Here is a 26,197-nt window from a genome sequence, read left to right as displayed (position 1 = left end):
CAGGATAGGTTATCAGGATCTGATTGGTGGGGGTCGACTACCCACCACCCCCACTGATCAGCTGTTTGAAGAGGAGGCAAGCGCTGCTTCCATTACACTGCCCGTCGTGTCGGAAGTTACAGCGGTGCAGTGTATTGATGAGTACTCTCTATTCACTTGAATGGATCAATTACATGTAATTACACTTCGCCACCCTGTCCGCTGGATGGAGAGGAAGCAGCACTCACATGGATCATCACCTCCTCTTCTAATAGGTGATTGGTGCGGGTGCTGGGTGTCTGACCCCCGCTGATCGGGTACTGATGACCTATCCTGACAATAGGTCATCAATATAAATGGCAGGACAACCCCTTTAATGCTGATGGATGTGCCATAAGTTATACTTTGTAAAAAGAGACTGTTATATACGTTCACTTCTGGCCTGATTCTTCTAACTACATTTCCACTGCACTGATACCCAAGGAGTGACTGCCTGAGGGAGTACACTGTGACACATCAGGGCAACTACCACCCTCATCCTCTGCACCAGCTTCTCAGGGACTCACTGAAAATACAAAAACACAATTCTAAATGTGACACTTGAAGGTGTCAGTGTTTATTCACTTTCATACTCGGATTCACTTTGTGTCTTTCAGTTTTCTTTTATAACCAGAATACAAAGGAAAACGAATTTAATCGGACAACTGTAGATACTAATATTACGAGACTACGTCAGGAGCTCTGTGTGTCCAACACTGACAGTGCCTCAGGTAGGTAAATAACTGTGAGTGTTCATAAATATTCACTTTGAAGGGTAATCGGGCATCAGAAATGTGGGAGACTGGGAATTCGACTCCCCACACGCTTGCTGATCCGCTGGGGCCATAACACTCATGCGGCATATTGGATCCTCTTCATTGTTTGCCCGCATGCCATCTACAAAGTAGCAGCAGTGCAGGGCTATTACAGTGTAGTCCCATTTGTCCTCCCATTTAGCACCACTATAACTTTATACTGCTGTGCAATAGCTTTATCAGCTTGTCTTTATATACGCTGTCCATTTTAGTCATATTTAAAACTGGTTAACCGCCTGAATAAATGTCGCTAAAATACACTTTATTAAATAGTCAACTTAAAAAATAAATGTGGAAGTTCACAAAGTCCTTATCAGGCTGGGCATCAAATACATGAGGGCACAAAATGAAAATATACCTCGCGTTCCCCCACTGCCTTTCTACCACTAGTGGAGTATGACAATGTGCTATAATCTCATTCAACGCACAATTGATAGAGTCACACTCATATATGCAGATTTAAAGGGAACCTGTCACCAGTTTTATGGTGTCCTAACTAAGGGCAACATAAATAAGTGACTGATTCTCTTAGCAAAATGCTGGGTCACTTTCTTTAATTGACCCAGTCAATCTGCCAACATCTTGTATTGAAAAGCTCCAGCTGATAATGATGAGTCCTGAATATTCATGAGCTCCTGATTCTTCCCCGCCCACCTGCTGCTAAATGACAGTTTTTTTCCATATGAATCAGCAGCAGGTGGGCAGTTGCCTACATCTGGTAACCTCAATCAGTAGCTTAGTAATATATTGGCGTCTGCATATGCCATCATTCAACAATCTAAAGCCTCATGCACACGACAGTATTTTTTCACGGTCCGCAAAACGGGGTTTCGTTGGTCCGTGATCCGTGACAGTTTTTTCGTCCGTGGGTCTTCCTTGATTTTTGGCCGTGCGGAGCCAAACAGATCCGTCCTGAATTACAATGCAAGTCAATGGGGACGGATCACTTTGACGTTGACACAATATGGTGCAATTGCAAACGGATCCGTCCCCATTGACTTTCAATGTAAAGTCAGGAGTCCCTTTCATACCATCGGATCGGAGTTTTCTCCAATCCGATGGTATATTTTAACTTGAAGCGTCCCCATCACCATGGAAACGCCTCTGTTAGAATATACCATCGGATTTGAGTTACATCGTGAAAACTCATATCCGACAGTATATTCTAACACAGAGGCGTTCCCATGGTGATGGGGACGCTTCTAGTTAGAATATACTGAGAACTGTGTACATGACTGCCCCCTGCTGCCTGGCAGCACCCGATCTCTTACAGGGGGCTGTGATCCGCACATTTAACCCCTCAGGTGCCGCACCTGAAGGGGTTAATTGTGCGTATCATATCCCCCTGTAAGAGATCAGGGAGTGCCAGGCAGCAGGAAGCAGACCCCCCTCCCTCCCCAGTTTGAATATCATTGGTGGCCAGTGCAACCCCCCCTCCCTCTATTGTATTTATATCATTGGTGGCCAGTGTGCGGCTCCCTCTATTGTATTTATATCATTGGTGGCACAGTGTGTGCCCCCCCCCGGCCCCCCTCCCTCCCTTTATTGTATTTATATCATTGGTGGCACAGTGTGCGGCCCTCCCTCTATTGTATTTATATCATTGGTGGCACAGTGTGCGGCACCTGAGGGGTTAATTGTACGGATCACAGCCCCCTGTAAGAGATCCGGGGCTGCCAGGCAGCAGGGGGCAGTCATGTACACAGTTCGTAGTATATTCTAACTAGAAGCGTCCCCATCACTATGGGAACACCTCTGTGTTAGAATATACTGTCGGATCTGAGTTTTCACAAAGTGAAAACTCAGCTCTGAAAAAGCTTTTATGCAGACGGATCTTCGGATCCGTCTGTGTGTAAGTAGCCTACGGCCACGGATCACGGACACCGATGCCAATTTTGTGTGCATCCGTGTTTTTTCACGGACCCATTGACTTGAATGGGTCCGTGAACCGTTGTCCGTCAAAAAAATAGGACAGATCATATTTTTTTGACGGACAGGAAACACGGATCACACATGCGGCTTCAGAGGAAGTGGATGCTTTAGAGATTTTACAAAGGGACAAGACAATAGTAATAAAACCCTCTGATAAAGGGGGCAATGTGGTGGTCCTAGACAATGAGATGTACACTCACCTAAAGAATTATTAGGAAACACCTGTTCTATTTCTCATTAATGCGATTATCTAGTCAACCAATCACACAGCAGTTGCTTCAATGCATGTAGGGTTGTGGTCCTGGTCAAGACAATCTCCTGAACTCCAAACTGAATGTCAGAATGGGAAAGAAAGGTGATTTAAGCAATTTTGAGCGTGGCATGGTTGTTGGTGCCAGACGGGCCGGTGTGAGTATTTCACAATCTGCTCAGTTACTGGGATTTTCATGCACAACCATTTCTAGGGTTTACAAAGAATGGAGTGAAAAGGGAAAAACATCCAGTATGCGGCAGTCCTGTGGGCGAAAATTCCTTGTTGATGCTAGAGGTCAGAGGAGAATGGGCCGACTGATTCAAGCTGATAGAAGAGCAACGTTGACTGAAATAACCACTCGTTACAACCGAGGTATGCAGCAAAGCATTTGTGAAACCACAACACGCACAACCTTGAGGCGGAGGGGCTACAACAGCAGAAGGCCCCACCGGGTACCACTCATCTCCACTACAAATAGGAAAAAGAGGCTACAATTTGCACAAGCTCACCAAAATTGGACTGTTGAAGACTGGAAAAATGTTGCCTGGTCTGATGAGTCTCAATTTCTGTTGAGACATTCAAATGGTAGAGTCCGAATTTGGCGTAAACAGAATGAGAACATGTATCCATCATGCCTTGTTACCACTGTGCAGGCTGGTGGGGGTGGTGTAATGGTGTGGGGGATGTTTTCTGGGCACACTTTAGGCCCCTTAGTGCCAATTGGCCATTGTTTAAATGCCACGGGCTACCTGAGCATTGTTTCTGACCATGTCCATCCCTTCATGACCACCATGTACCCATCCTCTGATGGCTACTTCCAGCAGGATAATGCACCATGTCACAAAGCTTGAATCATTTCAAATTGGTTTCTTGAACATGACAATGAGTTCATTGTACTAAAATGGCCCGCACAGTCACCAGATCTCAACCCAATAGAGCATCTTTGGGATGTGGTGGAACGGGAGCTTCGTGCCCTGGATGTGCATCCCTCAAATCTCCATCAACTGCAAGATGCTATCCTATCAATATGGGCCAACATTTCTAAAGAATGCTATCAGCACCTCATTGAATCAATGCCACTTATCAATGCCTCAATGATGTCTATTATGATGAGAGGACCCTCCTAGCCAGTTTGGATGTGGAGTCTCTGTTCAGCTCTATCCCCCATGATAGGGGATGTGAGGCTGTCAGGGCCTTCCTGGCTGAGCGTGGATCACACCTCTCCCTACATAATGGATTTGTGGTGAGACTTTTGTGGTTCATTTTGAGCCACAATATATTCTTTTTTGACCGTAGGATTTACCACCAGCTCAGGGGGGTGGCAATGGGGAGCCCCTGTGCCCCTACCTTTGCCAATCTCTACCTGGGCTGGTGGTAAAGAGAGGTGGTCTTCAGTGAGAAGATGGAACAATGGACCTCATCCATCATATTATGGATGAGGTTCATTGATGATATCTTCATCCTCTGAAAGGGCACTAAGACCGGATTCAAAGATTTTGCCTCCTTGCTTAATGGTAACAATCTGGTTCTATACTTTACCAGTGAGATCAATGAGACCTTTCTGGATATCTCTGTGAGCATTGACCAGTCCTGCAAAATAACAACAACTGCTTAGATGGGAAAGTGGTCACCCTAGTACACTAAAGCAAGGTATCCCCAAAGGTCAATACCTTAGGGCCCAGCGCAAATGTTCCAAGTGGATCGATTTGAAGATGGCAGCCAATGACCTCCAAAGGAGGATTACACAGAGAGGGTACCCACAATCGACCCTAAGAAAAGCGTACCAGCATGCGGCTGCATGTGATAGAGAGAGTTTGTTGCACCCCAAGACTCAAGACAATTATGATACTAAAGTGCGGATCATCGGCACTTATGACTGGGCACACAAAGAGGCGCAGGAAATCTTGAGGGACCATTGGGGGATTCTGAAGTCTGATCCAGATATTGGACATCTAGTTGGTAATTATCCGTCAATTACATATCGTCGAAGATGTAACATTAGGGATAAATTGGTACATAGTGCCTTCACCACTCCCACGAGTGAAACATGGCTAGCAAGGAAACTGAATGGCACCTTTAAGTGTAGAGGGTGCGTTGCTTGTAAAGCAATTCAAAAAGGCAATAAAGCGGTAAGTGCAACTACCGGAAGGAGCTATAATATTAGATCGTTTATCAACTGTAAGACTGTGGGGGTGGTGTTCGTGGCTACTTGCGTCTGTAATAAACCATTTGTAGGAAAAACAAAGAGGGAGTTCAGGAGGCGAATAGGGAAACATATCCTGGATATTGCCAAGCGGGCGGATACTCCAATTGCGCAACATATATTGATGCACCACCCTGGCATGAGCAACTTTATAAAATTCCAAGGGATGAAACACATTAGAACTCCTCCAAGGGAGGGAGATATCAATAATCTATCATTACGCAAGGAGGCCCAGTGGACATTTATATTACAAAGAGTCAAACCGCTGGGTCTCAATGACTTAATTTCCTACACTTGTTTCATTTAGATACCCCAACTCAAAGTCATGACCATCGTATTGTGTATTAATGATAGGGGTAATGGGATTATCTGTGAGAAGTATGATATGCTTGTGACTACTGTCACAACATATCTCCTTTTGTAATATCTGTTAGGAACACCAATCACTTGCTACTACTGTCACAGCATATCTTTCTGCATGATCAATAGTGATGAGCGGCAGGGGCAATATTTGAATTCGCGATATTTCGCGAATATTTGGGTGAATTCATGATCACCAGGCATTATTTTCTTGATTGCTAAAATTGGCATACAAATTTTCGCATAAAAATTTGCATGAACTGGTATTTCCCCAAAAATCGAATATTTGCAATTACGAATATATTTTGCAATATTCGAAATATTCGCGAATTCTCGAAGTGCCGATATTCGCAATTAAAATTTTCAATTTGAATATTCGTGATCAACACTAGTCCCGAATACTAACTACACATAAAACTTTTCATATCTATTCCAAAGCCTATCTGTGCAGCAGAAACTGTAATTTACTGCATCCCAAATGCATGTCTGCTAGTATCCATATGATTCATTTTTTTGTCTCCTATAAAAAAATCACTGAACAGCACAGATGCAGATTTGTTACCATTAGAGCTGTACTACATTTGAGTAATAATGTGCATATTCAACGCAGCTACATATCAGTGTATTACCCTCCTCTTGTACTATCTCTCCACCATTCTATATATGACTTATATTGATAATCCCAACCACACCAATCACTGAGAATGTTCCAGCGCATACCTAGCTCTGCTACATATCAGTGTTATTTCAGTCCTACACTTGTACTATCTCTCCACTATTCTATATATGACATATATTGATAATCCCAACCACACCAATCACTGAGAATGTTCCAGCGCATACCTATCTCTGCTACATATCAGTGTTATTTCAGTCCTACACTTGTACTATCTCTCCACCATTCTATATATGACATATATTGATAATCCCAACCACACCAATCACTGAGAATGTTCTAGAGCATACCTAGCTCTGCTACATATCAGTGTTATTTCAGTCCTACACTTGTACTATCTCTCCACCATTCTATATATGACATATATTGATAATCCCCTTTGTTGCCCAATACTCAATAATCGTTGGTGGATTAGTGGGCCAGTAGTTATTATACTTACCTTTTTGGAAAGAGTATCCCGTTCCTCCAACGTCCGTCCTCTCACTCCGCAGACTCGCCCTAACTGCTCGGATGTCCGCGCATGCGCAGCTCTATCTCAGACACACAGGATATACTGCGCATGCGCGGACGTGCGCGTTCTCATAATAATGGAGAGGCAGGACGAGGAATGTCTTCAGCTGTGGTGCGCAGGCGCGGCACAGCGATTCGGCCGGCCAGAAGAGGCCGTATCCATGGGAGACAAGAATAAACAAAGGGATCTCATAGAAGCATTTATTGGACGAATGGTAACTTTTTGAAAATTACATATATAAGAAGATATGTTCAGTGGGGGTAAATGAATTAGTTAAAATATATTTAATGAAGTGGGACAACCCCTTTAAGTAGTACTATTCCTATCAGTTTAATCCCTGTTACGTCCCCTATAAGGGGACATGTATAGAATAGATTTTAGGAACCGGGAGATGGAAAAAGATGCTTGGTTGGTCCTTCTCCTTCCAATTTGGGGCATTGCGCGTGCAATATACTGTGCCACCAGATAGGAATAGTACTACTTGACACACCACTCCTATCAGTTTAATCCCTGTTACGTCCCCTATCAGGCGACGTGTATATGGAATCGATTTTTGGAACCGGGAGATGGAAAAAGATGCTTGGTCGGTCCTCCTACTTCTAATTAGGGGCACTGCACGCAATCGAATGTGCCACCAGATAGGAGTGGTGTGTTAAGTAGTACTATTCCTATCAGTTTAATCCCTTTTACGTCCCCTATCAGGGGATGTGTATATGGAATCGATTTTAGGAACCGGGAGATGGAAAAAGATGCTTGGTCGGTCCTCTTAATTCCAATTTGGGGCACTGCGCGTGCAATCTAATGTGCCACCAGATAAGAGTGGCGTGTTAAGTAGTACTATTCTTATCAGTTTAATCCCTGTTACGTCCCCTATCAGGGGACGTGTATATGGCATCAATTTTAGGAACCAGGAGATGGAAAAAGATGCTTGGTCGGTCCTCCTACTTCAAATTTGGGGCACTGCGCGTGCAATCGAATGTGCCACCAGATATGAGCGGCGTGTTAAGTAGTACTATTCTTATCAGTTTAATCCCTGTTACGTCCCCTATTAGGGGACGTGTATATGGCATTGATTTTAGGAACCAGGAGATGGAAAAAGATGCTTGGTCGGTCCTCCTACTTCAAATTTGGGGCACTGCGCGTGCAATCGAATGTGCCACCAGATATGAGCGGCGTGTTAAGTAGTACTATTCTTATCAGTTTAATCCCTGTTACGTCCCCTATCAGTGAAAGTGTATATGACATCGATTTTAGGAACCGGGAGATGGAAAAAGATACTTGGTCGGTTCTCCTAATTCCAATTTGGGGCACTGCGCGTGCGCTGTGTAATGTACTATGCAATCCCAATATGCGTGGTGTGTTAAGTAGTACTATTCCTATCAGTTTAATCCCTGTTACGTAATTGTTGTTTTTCTTTAAATATAATCGAATGTGACACCAGATATGAGTTGCGCTGGTGACACTATGCACTTGCAGGGCTGTGAGCCTGACACACACGCTGGCAGGCAGGCAGGCAACTGCAATTTGATTACACAGGAAAAAAAAGCAGACTGATTTTCTAGCCCTAAAAAGGGTTTTTTGGGGTGCTGTCCTTACAGCAGAGATTAGATGAGTCCTTCAGGACTGGAGTGGACACTGAATACACTTGCCTAGCTATCGATTTCCCTATTAAATCAGCAGCAGCCTAGGGGGTGGACCAAACATTGCATATGTTCGCCCACTGCAGCGAACATGAACAAGCTATGTTCGTCGGGAACTGTTTGCCGGCGATTAGTTCGGGACATCTCTATTGAAATACAGCCATTTGAAATACAGCCATTTTGACAGCCAAAGATATATTTACTTCAGGCCTACAGTGGTTCAGACCGTGTGAGATACACCTGCAGTGTCCCAGGGGGTCAGTAGTGCAGCCTTAGATATGCTGGGCTCTGTAGTGCAGGGCAACCCACTAACCTGGGATTCACTGTCGTCTTCAATCTGGGCAGCGACTGGAACAGGCAGTTCATAAATGTTCGTGACGCCAGTGTCAATTGAACGGTGACACGCCGTATAATGTTAGGTAGAATAATGGAGTAACCACGTGATAGCCAACCAAAACTGGAACTTTACTAGAATTTTCAATAGTAATCAAGCATGGATGTCATTGGAAGCGCAGTTCCATTGAAGACAGTTGGTTTGCATATGAAGACAGTGGTTTTACATAAGTTCAGACAGGCCGGAAATAGCAAGGTAATTTTCAGAGGGTTTAACACAGGACTTGTAGTACAGGAGGCTTGCACTCTATTCCTGACTGATCCTGAAACATGTGACTTATTCTCCAAGGTCTGATGCCCTAGCTCTGGCGTATCCTTGAATCTGTCTTTATCCAGTACCTCCTCTGTTACCTTGAGTACCTCTTGCTGATTAGACTTGCCTTCTGTTTTATTCTGGGTCTTCAGGCTGTTTAACTATGCCCTTCTTGCTTCTACGAATATTGACTCAGGAGGGGAACCTTCTCCTCGGATCTGGAATCCGGTTACAGGGCTTACTCTACCCTCTCAGCACTGAGTCTAGAAACTTCTGCCTTCCTGAGCTAGGCCCTAGCCTATTTATACTGAACTGGGGGCTCCCTCTGCTGGCTGTGACAAGGATTGCCGGTAACCGGCCTGACTGGCTTAAAGGGAAATACACATTCCAATCTAGCAGTGTCGGGTAGCCTACCCGTATGCTGCACACCCCCAGACTTTAACGTGAGTAAGGCCTCGTACTCACACACATGCCTGAACCAACATAAGCTGATGCATAATTTAAACATTACATTATAAATATGATAAACAACTATTTCACACAAAAATATAACATTTGCGACTTGATGAACAAATGACGCAAGAAAAAGGGCGTCTTCTTGCTTCTTAGGCACGGCCGCTGACCTGGCACAGCGGACTTAAGGTGAACCAGGTAAGTCTATTTTTTTCCTTGACTGAAGTATAATAAAGAACTACACAGGATTTCCCCGTGGGTGTAGAACAGGCAAGGGCTCACGTGGAGGAGTCCATTCTTGCGCACAAACGTCAAGCAGGCTATTTCTAGTAACAACTGTTCGGGAGGAGACACCACCAGCATAGTCAAAGTCTCCTAAATGGACTGGCGGACGTCCCCTGGTCATCCGGGTGAACCTTCTCAACACAGGGGTTTCCTCTTCCCTTAGCACCGAGGTAGAAGAGGGAGGAGCAACAGGAGGATCTCCATCCGTGAGACCTTGGTCAGGAACAACAGGAACAACAGGAACCACTAGAGGGGGAACTGGATCCGGGGCATCTTGAACCGGCTCTTCTGGAAGTAAAGGTACAGTAGGTGCCGGAGCGGGCACCAACAAGTTCAACCATGGTGTCAGAAGCCAATGCATGGGATCAGCGTCATACCTTAGATTACGGACAGCCTGCATAGGATCCTCGGGCTGTATTGATGACTCTGACACAGGGGGTTCAGATATAGAACTCTCGGCACTGGGTTCTGGTGTCAGGCAGAGCTTTAACCGGTTTCGGTGTACAATTTGGGATCCCCTGCCTTCCCGGGTGATCTCATAAGTGTGAGTTCCAACATTTGGGATTGCAGTGACAACATAGGGACTTTGCTCCCATTTACTGTCCAGTTTACTGGTACGGCGGTTATTTTTTAACCATACCACAGCCCCTATTGTCAAGGGTTCTGCATGGGCTGCTTGGTCATAGTCTCTCTGCTGCCGGTCTCTAGCATAGTCCATACGTTCCTGAACAATAGCTTGGGCCGTATTCAATCGCCTTTGGTGTTCAGCAACCCAGTCGGTATTAGGTAATGGATTGATGCAATCAGGTACGAGTACGTCCAAGGAGTGATCAGCAGGCAATAACCCTTGGCGCCCAAACATCAAATAAAAGGGGGTATACCCGGTGGAACAGTGTATGGTATGATTGTACGTGAACATGAGCTGCGGCAACAGATTAGGCCAATCTCCCCTGGTTTCAGGAGGCACGGTCCTCAGCATCTCTATCAAGGTCTGATTCATTTTTTCACATAATCCATTACCTTGCGGATGGTAGGCCGTCGTCCGGATCTTCTTACAGTTGTGCAGGCGGCACAGTTCATGGAACAGATGGGACTCAAAAGCAGGACCTTGATCGGTGAGGATCTTTTCTGGACAACCGTAGGGCAGGAGGAAGTGTTTCCAGAACAGTTCGGCTGTAGTCTTGGCCGTCTGGTCTCTCACAGGCACCGCTACAACAAACTTAGTGAAATGGTCAATAATAGTCATAGCGTACACATACCCTGAGCGACTAGGCTCCAGTTTCACATGGTCGATGGCGACAAGTTCAAGAGGACGAGTACTTACAATGGGTCTCAGTGGTGCCCTCTGATCATGGTGTTCACCTCGTTTCAAGGTACATGCTACACACTCCCGACACCACTTCTCCATGTCTTCTCTCATGCCCACCCAGTAAAACCGCTGGCGGATATTTGCCTCAGTCTTTTGGACCCCAAAGTGACCGGATTGATTGTGGTACATCTCCAACACCATACCTGCATCTCGTCGGGGTATGAGAATCTGATGCACTCTTTCGTTGGACACTGGGTCTAGGCTTCTCCGTAGCAACAGGCCCTTTTGTATGAAGAGCTGATGGCACTGTCTCCACAGTTTGATGAGCTCAGGATCTGTACTCTTACGCCGAATCCTCTCAGGGGCTCTGCCACTGGTAATGAAGTCCAACAATTCACCCAGCACTCTACTTTCAGACTGTAGTTTCACCCACCTTTCTTCTTTGAGTTCAGGCCTACTGGAGGGTGAAGGAACTGCAGCTCTGTCACTGGTAGCCCGAGCCTGATCCTGTTGAGCAAATTTATGGTAGAAGGCCGGCATTTCTACATCTTCCCAAGCATCTCGCACATCATCAGGAGCTGTCTCTGTGGGAAGCCTGGATAAAGCATCAGCATTGTCATTAGTACGTCCAGCACGATATTTTACAGAGAAATCATAGTTGGCGAGGCGAGAGGCCCATCTTTGCTCCAAAGCCCCCAATTTAGCTGTATTTAGATGTGCCAGAGGGTTATTATCAGTGAATGCAATGAATGGGGTAGCGGCTAGATAATCTTTGAATTTCTCCGTCACTGCCGACACTAATGCCAGGAACTCTAGTTTGAAGGAACTATAATTCTGGTCATTTTTCTCAGCTCCTTTCAGGGAGCGGCTTGCATAAGCTATCACTCTTTCTTTTCCCTCTTGGATCTGGGCTAACACAGCCCCCAGGCCTCGCTTGCTAGCATCAGTATACAGATGGAAGGGCTTGCTGTAGTCTGGATAGCCTAACACAGGAGGCTCGGTCAGTTTTTTTTTTAACAACTGGAACGCTATCTCTCTTTCTTCATTCCACTCAATGGGCACTGGAGTTCTAGGACTTTTCTTGGGCTGCCCCCTCAAGAGTTCCTGGATAGGATCGGCTATTTGAGCAAAATGGGGGATAAAACGTCTATAGTAGCCGGCAAAACCAAGGAAACCCCTCACCTCTTTGACGGTAGTGGGGACCGGCCAGTTACGGACAGCCGCTAACTTATCAGGGTCAGGTTGTACGCCCTCTCCGCTTACCACATGCCCCAGGTATTTTACCGCAGGTTTGAGCAAGTGGCACTTGGATGGCTTTACCTTCAGGCCATATTTGATAAGGATTTCAAAGACCTCTGCTAAGTGTTTCAGATGGTCTTCATATGTTTTTGAGTACACAATGACGTCATCTAGATACAGCAGCACTGTTTCGAAGTTTTTGTGACCCAAACACCGCTCCATTAGTCTCTGGAAAGTTCCTGGGGCATTACATAACCCGAACGGCATACAATTGAATTCGAACAGGCCCATGGGAGTGGTGAAAGCAGTCTTTTCCCTATCTGCCGGGGCCATGGGTACTTGCCAGTAGCCACTGGTCAAGTCCAATGTGGAGAAATAGGCAGCGGAGCCCAGAGCAGTTAGTGACTCCTCAATGCGGGGCAGTGGGTACGCGTCTTTGTGGGTTATTTGATTAATTTTTCTATAGTCCACGCAGAAACGGATACCACCATCCTTCTTCTTTACAAGGACCAGGGGTGCTGCCCACGGGCTACGACTGTCCCGGATTACATTAGAGTCTTTCATCTCTTGGATCATTTCTTTTACAGTCTGATATGAAGTAGGCGGTAAGGGTCTGTATCTCTCCTTGATAGGAGGATGAGAGCCAGTAGGTATGGTGTGTTGTATGGCACTAACCTCTCCATAATCAGTAGCATGTTTACTGAAGGCCTGGTGGTGCTCTTTGACAAGCTGTAGTATCCCTTCTTGTTGACGTTGGGGGGTAGTCTCGTCCCCGACATGGAGCTCTTCCCACCAGGGCACTTGTGACTGGGGCACCGGCGGACATCCGCTGACTGCAGCTGGCGGCTTTTCTGCCACTGGAAGACGGATGATGTCTTGGAAGAACACCTGAGAAAGCTGGGCAACAGGGTAATGCTTAGTAAGCGCAACAGGATGATCACTCAGGTTAATCAGACGGACAGGTACTTTACCTTGGGAGACGTTCACCAGGCACTTGGCAGCTCTCACATAAGGGTAGTTCTCCATCTGGATTGGCTCCACCAGGGCTGGATAATCTTGGCCTTGGACTCCCAGGACAGCACGACACCATAAAAGAGTTTGAGAATTAGGAGGCAGAGTCACAGGCTTATTATCACGGATCCTGGCAGTACAAATTTCTCCTTTCCCGTTAGCAAACCTCTGCTGGGCACTTAACACAGTGATAGTCTTTTGAATCACCCTCTTGGATGCAGAGGAAGCAGTGGGCAGAGTCTGGTGTAATACGGCAAGTATTTCTGAATAAGTTTTTGAAGACATTGGTGCCTAGAATGACAGGATGTCCTCCTCGGTCGCCGTCCTGCACTACTATCACCCCCTGTTGAGGCAAGGTTACTTCTCCCACCTGCAGGGTGGGTTCCCAGTATCCATGAATCTTTACTGGTTTGCCATTGCTGGCGATAATCTCTACCCAGGATTCAGGCGGCTGGGTCAATTGGTTGTTGTCCCAGAATCTTTCAAAGGCGGGCAGCTGAATAGTAGTGACCTGAGACCCAGTATCTAATAGGGCTTCAAAGGAGACCCCGTTGATCTCTACATTGATTTTAGGATGGGATCCTACATACCGTGGCATCCAATTTGGATCCTTTGGACCTAGTGTTCTACCTCCCGAGGGGTGGTCCTCAGCCTCAGGGGTTGCCCGTTTAACTGCCAGCACGTGGATTCTGTGTGTCCCACCTTTTTGCAGTATGTACACACGGGCCGCTTGCGATCCCTATTGCGCCTCCCAGGATCCCTGGGGTGAGTCTCTTGGTATGGAGGTGGGAACGGCTTAGAGGGTGACAGGAACTCCTCTTCTGACATCATAGGTTTTTCCCATTCCTCCATTTTTCTGCACACTCTCTCTAGGCTTTTAGTGAGGTGATTTACTTGCTCTGTCAGCATGGCGATAGTATCGGTAGCTGTAGCTTGAACAGCTTGACCGGCCTCAGCTCGGTTAATGATAAACGGTTTTGACCTGCAGGCTGATAACTCAGGTGGTGTGCTCAACTCTGTAGATACTGCTGACCCCAGAATTTTTATAGCCAGTTCTTTAAAGTCCAGAAAGGTACCGTTAGGGTGTTGGGCGGACAGCATCTTTAATTGGGTCCTTTTTTGCTCACTAGACACTCCGGTAATAAATTGTTCCCTCAGGGTCTGATCCTGGTTATCAGCTTCCTTGGGATCTATCTGGATTACAGCCCCCAAAGCCTCCTGAAGCGATAGGGCATAGTCACGGAGGGACTCACCGTACTTCTGTTTCTTGCCAAAGAAGTGCATCTTTACCTCTGAGGCAGTCCTCGTTTCAAAAGTGGCCCTGAGGCGGGTGAATATCTGCTCCAGAGTACTCCTTTCAGCAGCAGGCCAGGATAATACCTCTCTGCGGGCAGCTCCCTCCAATTGTGCTAGCAGGATTTCCATCTGCTGTTCGGCATTTATGGGGTACAATTTGAATAATGCCAGCAACTTTTCTTTAAAGTCTCTTAAGGTATGGGCCTCCCCTTTATAGCGGGGAAACCATGGGGCCCCAAAATAGTAAGGCATAGTAAAGGGCATCATGCTGGGGGCCATAGGATGATTAGGAGCAGCAAGCTCTCCCGGGGCCGGCCGCTCGGCGACTCCTGGATCTGACATGTTAACTTATTACAATGTGGCCGCTGGTGACTAAAGGGGCCGGAACAATCCCCTTCCCTCCGGTTACAAGTTCTTACCGGTATCGCCGGGTTTGCGCAGGCCAGATCTCGAGAGACTCCGGACTTCCTGAGACCGCGGTGACGTAGAAGACACAGGGCCGCGGCGGTGCGATGATGACGAGGGGCGGGATCTTCGGTGTCTTTGAAGGGATCCGCCCACGGAGGTCCTCAGCAGCGCGGGAAACTTCACTCCAGGCGGCTGGTGGCCATCTTGATCACCATTCCCTGACAGCAAGCAGGGTTGTTGAGAAGTTGATAAATTGTAATCCACAACCACGATTTTCTTTTCCTGGGGGTAGCGCAACACAGCACAGCGCCTCCGATTCCCCCCAGGCACAATTATAATCCACAGATTTGGGAATAAAGGTTACAGTCTTTGCAATAGGGTGGTGGAATAGTTAAAGCACACAGTTCACACTTCTCTGCACTGCAGAAGTATGCGGATCCTGTTCGTGACGCCAAAAAGAGCGATGCAGTGTCCCAGGGGGTCAGTAGTGCAGCCTTAGATATGCTGGGCTCTGTAGTGCAGGGCAACCCACTAACCTGGGATTCACTGTCGTCTTCAATCTGGGCAGCGACTGGAACAGGCAGTTCATAAATGTTCGTGACGCAAGTGTCAATTGAACGGTGACACGCCGTATAATGTTAGGTAGAATAATGGAGTAACCACGTGATAGCCAACCAAAACTGGAACTTTACTAGAATTTTCAATAGTAATCAAGCATGGATGTCATTGGAAGCGCAGTTCCATTGAAGACAGTTGGTTTGCATATGAAGACAGTGGTTTTACATAAGTTCAGACAGGCCGTAAATAGCAAGGTGATTTTCAGAGGGTTTAACACAGGACTTGTAGTACAGGAGGCTTGCACTCTATTCCTGACTGATCCTGAAACATGTGACTTATTCTCCAAGGTCTGATGCCCTAGCTCTGGCGTATCCTTGAATCTGTCTTTATCCAGTACCTCCTCTGTTACCTTGAGTACCTCTTGCTGATTAGACTTGCCTTCTGTTTTATTCTGGGTCTTCAGGCTGTTTAACTATGCCCTTCTTGCTTCTACGAATATTGACTCAGGAGGGGAACCTTCTCCTCGGATCTGGAATCCGGTTACAGGGCTTACTCTACCCTCTCAGCACTGAGTCTAGAAACTTCTGCCTTCCTGAGCTAGGCCCTAGCCTATTTATACTGAACTGGGGGCTCCCTCTGCTAGCTGTGACAAGGATTGCCGGTAACCGGCCTGACTGGCTTAAAGGGAAATACACATTCCAATCTAGCAGTGTCGGGTAGCCTACCCGTATGCTGCACACCCTCTACATACAGAGCTTTGAATCAGGCATTTGATATACAGCCATTTTGTGCAAAGATATATTTACTTCCGGCCTACAGAGGTTCAGGCCCTGTGAGATATCTCTACATACAGGGGTTTGAATCAGGCATTTGAAATACAGCTTTTTTAAATACAGCCATTTTGTGCAAAGATATATTTACTTCAGGCATACAGTGGTTCAGACCGTGTGAGATACTCCCTCTACATACAGGGGTTTGATTCAGGGATTTGAAATACAGCCATTTGAAATATAGACATTTTGTGCAAAGATATATTTACTTCAGGCCTACAGAGGTTCAAACCCTGTGAGATACCTCCTCTACATACAGGGCTTTGAATCAGGCATTTGAAATACAGCCATTTGAAATACAGCCATTTTGTGCAAAGATATATTTACTTCAGGCCTACACTGGTTCAGGCCTTGTGAGATAAACACCCATTTAGGGCAAGATCCTAAATTCGAAATGAGCATCAAATAAGGGACGTGGCCCAGGTCGTGGTGCTGCTGGTGGAGCTCCTGTTGCAGAGAGAGGACCTGGTCGAACTGTGCCAGCTACACGCACAAGTGAAACCCCTTCCTCAGGTGCGAGTAGGCAACAAAACCTGCAGCGGTATTTGGTCGGGCCTAATGCTGCTCTACGAATGGTGAGGCCTGAACAAGTACAGGCAATAGTAGATTGGGTTGCTGACAGTGGATGCAGTTCCTTCACATTATCTCCCACCCAGTCTCCTGCTGAAAGACCACAGTTGGCACCTGCAGCCGATGTCCATCAGTCTTTCACCTCACCCCCTTGCAAATCAGCCAAGCAGTCTGAGCCCCAAGTCATGCAGCAGTCTCTTCTGCTTTTTGATGACTCTGTTAGCAGGGTTTTCCAGGGAGGACATCCACATAGCCCTGTCCCAGAAGAGGAAGAGATTGAGTGCACCAATGCCCAACCACTTATCTTTCAAGATGAGTACATGGGAACACCATCGCAGCACATCTCGGATGATGACGAAACACAGGTGCCAACTGGTGGGGCTTTCGAAAGTGTGCAGACCGACAAGGAGGGCAGGGGTGAAGACTGGGTGGAAGATGATGTGGAGGACGATGAGGTCCTCGACCCCACATGGAATCAATGTCATGCGAGTCACCTATGTAGTTCGGAGGTAGAGGCGGTGGTCGCACAGAGCCACCAGCACAGCAGAAGAGGGAGCAGTGTGCAAAAGCGGAGCGGCCGTCCTCTAGACACTACGCCTGCTACTGCCCACCGAAGCAAGGGACCGAGCACACCAAAGCCATCTCCAAGGATTTTCCTGGCGTGACAGTTCTTCAGACAATGTGCTGACGACAAGACACAAGTGATTTGCACGCTGTGCAATCAGAGCCTGAAGCGAGGCATAAACGTTCTCAACCTGAGCACAACCTGCATAACCAGGCATTTAAGTGCAAAGCACGAGCTGCAGTGGAGTAGACACATCAAAAACCAAGAAAGGTCTCTGGCTCCTCCTGCTTCCTCTTCTGCTGCAGTTGCGGCCTCTTCATCCACCTCTGGAGTGACAGTGCCACCTGGCTCCCCGCAAACAGAGTATCTGCAAGCAACACCACCTGGGTCACCAAGCATCTCCACAATGTCCCGCTCAAGCGTTCAGCTCTCCATATATCCCAAACGCTGGAGAGGGAGAGGAAGTACCCCCCTACCCACCCGCGATCCCTAGCCCTGAGTGCCAGCATTTCTAAATTACTGGCATTTGAAATGCTGTCATTCCGTCTGCTGGAGACGGATAGTTATAAAGGCCTTATGGCGGTGGCTGTCCCATAGTACGTCGTGCCCAGCCGCTACTACTTTTCAAGGCAAGCAATCCCTTCCCTGCACAACCAAGTAGGGGACAAAATTAGGTGTGCACTGCGCAACGCCATCTGTGGCAAGGTGCACCCGACTATGGATACGTGGACCAGTAAGCACGTTCAGGGCCGTTATATCTCCATAACAGTACACTGGTTAAATGCAGTGGCGGCTGGGCCTGAGGCGGATAGCAGTTTGGCGCATGTCCTTCCACCACCGAGGATTGCAGGGCGCTTCAGTTTGCCTCCTGTTGCTTCCTCCTCCTACTCTGCTTCCTCATCCTCTACCAGCTCCTCATTCGGTCAGCATAACACCTTCACCACCAACTTCAGCACAGCCAGGGGTAAACGACAGCAGGCAGTTTTAAAACGTATCTGTTTGGGGGACAAACCCCACACCGCGCAGTAGCTGTGGACGGGCCTTGAACAACAGACCGATGAGTGGTTTGTGCCAGTCAGCCTCAAGCCCGGCCTGGGGGTGTGCGATAATGGGCGAAATCTCATAGCAGCTCTGGGACTAGCCGGTTTGACGCACATCCCTTGCCTAGCGCATGTGCTGAATTTGGTGGTGCAGAGATTCCTTAAAAATTACCCCGACATGTCAGAGCTGCTGCATAAAGTGTGGGCCGTCTGTGCGCGCTTTCGGCGTTCTCACCCTGCTGCTGCTCGCCTGTCAGCGCTGCAGCGTAACTTCGGCCTTCCCGCTCACCGACTCATATGCGACTGTCACCACCAGACATGAAGAGGGCACTGGCTATGTGTTCAGTCCCACTAACTCAACCAACATCTTACCCCCAACCCCACACCCTAACCCAGGAAATAAACACACCACACCACTGCTTGGATTTAATCGGCCACAGCAGCCGTTTATTGAATAAATACAAAATATATAACAATAAATTAACCAATGACGAGGGAGGTCCTAGAAGCCCCAATAACTCCATAAACGCTGGAACACCTGCGTCTCCATCTTGTCCCCAGCCGTTGAACCCAGCTCGGAGGCAGCAACTGATGGACGCGTAACTAGTTCCTACCAGCTCCTCAATGAGAGTCCAGCCCCTCCCGCGGGGCCCTCCCATCCTCAGGTACCACCATATTCCTCCACTCCCCCGCCTCCAAGAACGCGCAGCTTGACCACCTCAACCCTGCGCGTCCCTCCACATACGCAAAGCAATCTCCACACCACTCTGGAGCCCCAGAGCCCACAAATCCGTACCCACCACATTCAGGTGCACCCCATCTGCCCTCCAAAAAGCACCCTCACCTTTCTCCAACACCTCATGCCGCACCACCACACCGCCATTCCTTGCCATAAACCGGCCCACCGCTCTGTTCACCTTAATCCGAGCCTTGTTAAGGCTCTCTACCGACCTCGCACCCCTCCACGCCTTCCGCGGCACAATATCCGACCAAACCGTTATTATACCCGGAAACAACGCCCAGATCCTGAGCAAATCAAACTTGACATCTCGAATCAACTCCCTAAAAGGACGCCTGCCCAAATCGTTCCCCCCCACATGTAAAACTAACACATCCGGAGGCCGATCCAATCGCACAAAATGATGCACCTCCCGCAAAACTCCACCCCACAACATACCTCTCACACCTAACCACCTGACCGTAGCACACTCCTGACTAAAACCCAACTGACGCCCATTTTGCCTCACATCTGCCCTGACCGCACCCCAGAACACATAGGAGTGCCCCAGAATCCACACCAAAGCCGTCGCCGCCAAACCTGCGAACACAAAAAGGAAACATTAAAAACCCGCCTATCACCCACCATACAACTACAATAATGCAGGCCTAATATATGATTTGAAACGCACCGACTCCCACCGCCCAATCCTCTTAATCACCTCCTCACTGGCGCCCCACCTAGCCGCCTCAGTTGCCGCGCCAATTCTGAACGAATGACCAGAATAATCTTTCACCGGCACACCCAAGAGCTTCAAACATTTCCTAAAGACCGCCAAAAACTGAAACCTAGACAAAAAGGAGCCATCCTCATGCCTAAGAAAAGGAAACTCATTACGCGGTAACCCCGCCCCGTAAGAACCTGCACACCGCACCGGACACATACTACAGCCTGGCACCGCGAACAACGTAAACCGCCGACCCCTGCCCTCCTGATCAGTCTTAGACCTACGAATCCGGACATATAACCTGTCCCCTGCCAACTCAACATCTTCACTTCTGAGTCCCCCCGCTCTGCTCACACTGTCACACACCAACTCCACCAAGCGAAAAGCACCGAAAAATGCCAAAGCAAATGCCGCCCTGAACAGCACTAACTCCCACCCAGAACTGCAAACCCCCTCCAACTTATTGCCCATTTGCAGCAGCAGCTCAAAGGACACCGGCCTCCGACAATCCGGCACCTTGCCCGAACCCCTACGCCACCCTTTCAACACTTGCCTAACCAAAAAACCCTTAGTCCAATCCGGCAACCCCCGCAACTTAAGACCAAACGCAACCCCCGCAATAAAATGATTAACCTTCGACACCGACCACCCCTCGCCCTTCAACTGTCCTAACAACATCAGCAACCGCACATCCTCATCACCCACCCTAGCACCCCAGGCTCCGTTCCAAGTTTCCCAGGTCGCCCACGCCTTACCATACTCCCTCCAAGTACCCGGGCTCAACGAATCCCTCAGCATACCCATCACCGCTCCTCGAGGATCCCCCATAGCCACGACGGACACTCCAGGCCCTCCAGCTCCGCTTCTGGCGCAAGAAGCCGAAACCGCTCCCACTGTAGACGAGAAAGAGAATCCGCCACTGAGTTAGACACTCCAGCCACATGCTCCGCCACCAACCACATGTTAATCGATAGTGTTGAGCGCGAATATTCGAAAAGCAAATTTTTTTCGCGAATATCGCAACTTCGCGATTTCGCGAATATTTCGAATATAGTGCTATATATTCGTAAAAACGAATATTCGTTTTTTTTTGTTTTTTTTTTCACAAAATTACAGTACACATATAATTGATTGTTTCCCAAAGGTCCAACAGCTCAGATCTTACTCACATTGCCTAGAAAGTGATTGAGGCGCGAATCTTCGTAAGGCGATTTTATTAGCGCACATGCGAATATCTACACTTGTCCCAGAACAGAGGCAAAGGGCTTTGCATTCTTACATTAGTGATTGAATTGAGCTGCGAATCTTCGTGAGGCGATTTTATTAACGCAAATGCGAATATCTACACTTGTCCCCAGAACAGAAAGGCAAAGGCCTGTGCATTCATATAGTATAGCACCATATTCGCGAATACGTAGAACTTCGTAAAATTCGATTTACGAATATTTGTATTTTTTATTTTACTTTCCACCTTACAGATGACATTGATCTGTACTCTGTCAACTACTGTCATCACCCCCCACTGTATCTCGATTGATTCCCAAAAGTCCAAAAGCTCAGATCTTACTCACAGTGCCTAGAAAGTGATTGAGGCGCGAATATTCGTAAGGCGATTTTATTAGCGCACATGCGAATATCGGCACTTGTCCCAGAACAGAGGCAAAGGGCTTTGCATTCTTACATTAGTGATTGAATTGAGCTGCGAATCTTCGTGAGGTGATTTTATTAACGCAAATGCGAATATCTACACTTGTCCCCAGAACAGAGAGGCAAAGGCCTGTGCATTCATATAGTATAGCACCATATTCGCGAATACGTAGAACTTCGTAAAATTCGATTTACCAATATTAGTATTTTTTATTTTACTTTCCACCTTACAGATGACATTGATCTGTACTCTGTCAACTACTGTCATCACCCCCCACTGTATCTCGATTGATTCCCAAAAGTCCAAAAGCTCAGATCTTACTCACAGTGCCTAGAAAGTGATTGAGGCGCGAATATTCGTAAGGCGATTTTATTAGCGCACATGCGAATATCGGCACTTGTCCCAGAACAGAGGCAAAGGGCTTTGCATTCTTACATTAGTGATTGAATTGAGCTGCGAATCTTCGTGAGGCGATTTTATTAACGCAAATGCGAATATCTACACTTGTCCCCAGAACAGAGAGGCAAAGGCCTGTGCATTCATATAGTATAGCACCATATTCGCGAATACGTAGAACTTCGTAAAATTCGATTTACGAATATTCGTATTTTTTATTTTACTTTCCACCTTACAGATGACATTGATCTGTACTCTGTCAACTACTGTCATCACCCCCCACTGTATCTCGATTGATTCCCAAAAGTCCAAAAGCTCAGATCTTACTCACATTGCCTAGAAAGTGATTGAGGCGCGAATATTCGTAAGGCGATTTTATTAGCGCACATGCGAATATCTACACTTGTCCCAGAACAGAGGCAAAGGGCTTTGCATTCTTACATTAGTGATTGAATTGAGTTGCGAATCTTCGTGAGGCGATTTTATTAACGCACATGCGAATATCTACACTTGTGGTCATGGCTACGGCCAAGAGGTATCCGAAGAACCCTAGGGAGAAAACAACGGGAACAACCTAACCCAGCTAGGCGTGTCTTAGCTGACCTGACTAAATGGCTTGTTGTGTGCCCTAAGCCATGATCGTGGGTAGGCCTATAAGTGGGCATACCCTGTGGAAATGAGAAGATAAGGGAGGGAGGGTGGGGCACCTGAAAACACACACCTGTGGGTGAGGGTGTGGCTCGTATATGAAGAGCCTCCGCCCCTCCCACAAATGCAGGCTGACTAATCAGCCTTACCAACTTGTGGTCATGGCTACGGCCAAGAGGTATCCGAAGAACCCTAGGGAGAAAACAACGGGAACAACCTAACCCAGCTAGGCGTGTCTTAGCTGACCTGACTAAATGGCTTGTTGTGTGCCCTAAGCCATGATCGTGGGTAGGCCTATAAGTGGGCAAAAACCAAGCCAAGTAGGGTAGAAAAGGAATTTGAATGGCATGTACAAACTAATCCCCAAGCCAACTGCAAGGCATCCGGGATCTAGAGCGAGAATTCGGGGTATGTGAGGCAAGACCAGTAGGAAACCTACAACCCATCTTGTGGATGACAAGGCCAGAGACATGATGCTCAATATTGCGGATACTGCACCAAAGCGGAATGGAGGACCGAGAAAACGTTGTGAAATGGATCATAAAAACCAACTGAAACTTGTAAAGTTTGGATCTAATGCGAGTACTGGCAATGCCCTAGCGTCAGGAGATCGTGGGACCAAAACCTAACTGCCTGGACTATGCAGGAATGAGGGCCAAAAAGAACCATGTAGATAGGAAGAGAATCCTTGAATAGTTACCCAGACAACAGCTATCCACGCTTTGTTCTACTGTGCGCCCCTGAGAATTGTTTTTACGCTTGAGACGTGAAGACCGACCTACTATCTGAATCTTCTACCGTGAGAAAATGCTGAACCTTGTCCAAAATCCGATTCAACGTGGTTGTAGGGAGTCGGAGGTTAGTGCGGCAAGAAGCTATGAAGCCATAATATACAAGATTCTGTCTATGCCCTCCCATGAGTCAGGGAATGCAATGCAATGAAGCTACTGGCGAAAATGAATTCCTGGTCGTGGTAAAAAGGCAAAGACTTTGCGCGGGGACCTGGTTGACAAGATATGATCGACTACAATCAGAGACTGAAATGCTAGAGCGAATTGCCCTACTTGTTCTTCCTCTGGCAGGACCTGAATGAAAGCATGAACAATTAAAGAAAGACGAAATATCTGCGTAAGACATGACAATATTGCTTTAGGGCGAACCGGACCAGTTTGCGGTCAAAACATAAAATGAGCGATCAACATGAATTATTAGGGAAGCAGGTATGTATGCGATATATAGGGGCCATGGGGCCGAAGCAGTCGTCGGGCCCCCGAAGCCATGGGGCCGAAGCAGTCGTCGGGCCCCCGAAGCCATGGGGCCGAAGCAGTCGTCGGGCCCCCGAAGCCATGGGGCCGAAGCAGTCGTCGGGCCCCCGAAGCCATGGGGCCGAAGCAGGTCGTCGGGCCCCCGAAGCCATGGGGCCGAAGCAGGTCGTCGGGCCCCCGAAGCCATGGGGCCGAAGCAGGTCGTCGGGCCCCCGAAGCCATGAGGCCGAAGCAGGTCGTCGGGCCCCCGAAGCCATGGATCAACATGGAGCGATCAACATGGATTATTAGGAAATTAGGGAAGCAGGTATGTGTGCGATACATAGGGGCCAAATCAGCCTAGATGCACAGATGGATAACCAACCAGGCAATCAGCCCAGCAGGACTGAAAACAGTCGACGGGCCCCCGAAGCCATGGGGCCGAAGCAGGTCGTCGGGCCCCCGAAGCCATGGGGCCGAAGCAGGTCGTCGGGCCCCCGAAGCCATGGGGCCGAAGCAGGTCGTCGGGCCCCCGAAGCCATGGGGCCGAAGCAGTCGTCGGGCCCCCGAAGCCATGGGGCCGAAGCAGTCGTCGGGCCCCCGAAGCCATGGGGCCGAAGCAGGTCGTCGGGCCCCCGAAGCCATGGGGCCGAAGCAGGTCGTCGGGCCCCCGAAGCCATGGGGCCGAAGCAGGTCGTCGGGCCCCCGAAGCCATGAGGCCGAAGCAGGTCGTCGGGCCCCCGAAGCCATGGATCAACATGGAGCGATCAACATGGATTATTAGGAAATTAGGGAAGCAGGTATGTGTGCGATACATAGGGGCCAAATCAGCCTAGATGCACAGATGGATAACCAACCAGGCAATCAGCCCAGCAGGACTGAAAACAGTCGTCGGGCCCCCGAAGCCATGGGGCCGAAGCAGGTCGTCGGGCCCCCGAAGCCATGGGGCCGAAGCAGGTCGTCGGGCCCCCGAAGCCATGGGGCCGAAGCAGGTCGTCGGGCCCCCGAAGCCATGGGGCCGAAGCAGGTCGTCGGGCCCCCGAAGCCATGGATCAACATGGAGCGATCAACATGGATTATTAGGAAATTAGGGAAGCAGGTATGTGTGCGATACATAGGGGCCAAATCAGCCTAGATGCACAGATGGACAACCAACCAGGCAATCAGCCCAGCAGGTTTGAAAACAGTCGTCGGGCCCCCGAAGCCATGGGGCCGAAGCAGTCGTCGGGCCCCCGAAGCCATGGGGCCGAAGCAGTCGTCGGGCCCCCGAAGCCATGGGGCCGAAGCAGTCGTCGGGCCCCCGAAGCCATGGGGCCGAAGCAGTCGTCGGGCCCCCGAAGCCATAGGGCCGAAGCAGTCGTCGTCGGGCCCCTGAAGCCATAGGGCCGAAGCAGTCGTCGGGCCCCCGAAGCCATAGGGCCGAAGCAGTCGTCGTCGGGCCCCCAAAGCCATAGGGCCGAAGCAGTCGTCGGGCCCCCGAAGCCATAGGGCCGAAGCAGTCGTCGGGCCCCCGAAGCCATAGGGCCGAGTTTTTTTTTTTTTTTTTTAAGAATTATAACTATGAAAAGTGACATAAGGTGCACGTGAATTAAACCATGAGCCTGACCGATGTGGCAGGCGATACCCAAGATAAACTACGTGGCCTGAATAACATTCAAGGCGAAATATCGTTAGGAACGAGACCTGACCGACGTGGAAGGTGACCCCAATAGTTCAACTGCATGACCTGAAAAGACGAAGGGAAACGTGACAGAAAATGGAGATAACGGACATTAACTAAAATTAATAACATAAGCTGGCAAGCAGGTAAAGATATGAGTCATTCAAAAGCATAGCTGCACAGGTGGACAGACAACCATTGGTCAGACCCCTGAAGCCATGGGGCTGAAGCAACCACCAGGGGCCCATGGGGCCGGGCAGCCGCCGGGATGCGAACCTTAGAATGAAGGACGGCTGGTGAAAAGATTGGGCCTTAACCCAACGGGTTTAGTAAGCAACCGGGACTCGATAACCTAGAAAGACAAAGACATGGACTCGCATGACCTCCAACAGAAACCTGGGACACTAACCAGCCTACAACCATGTCGTACCCTTAACAAACAAAACATGAAAAGCGGTCAAGGGGCCCCCGGAGCCATGAGGCCGGATCGGTCATAGGGCCCCCGAAGCCAGAGGGATGACGTTGCGGTGACGATAAG

General features: G+C 48.4%; 1 protein-coding gene across 1 annotated transcript in view; it reads left to right on the top strand.

Annotated features, from left to right (window-relative positions):
* The window catches only part of LOC122942260 (killer cell lectin-like receptor subfamily B member 1B allele B), a 107,580-nt gene that overhangs the window by 7,430 nt on the left and 73,953 nt on the right, over positions 1-26,197 (top strand). The window contains exon 3 of the mRNA XM_044299763.1: positions 636-749. Within this exon, the coding sequence (XP_044155698.1) occupies positions 636-749 (114 nt within the window). The remainder of the gene's footprint in view (positions 1-635; positions 750-26,197) is intronic.

This window comes from Bufo gargarizans, chromosome 6 (assembly GCF_014858855.1).
Source record: "Bufo gargarizans isolate SCDJY-AF-19 chromosome 6, ASM1485885v1, whole genome shotgun sequence".
Classification (NCBI taxonomy): Eukaryota; Metazoa; Chordata; class Amphibia; order Anura; family Bufonidae; genus Bufo; species Bufo gargarizans.
The sequence above is the reverse complement of the archived record's forward strand: the minus strand, read 5'-3'. Positions and strand labels throughout refer to the sequence as shown.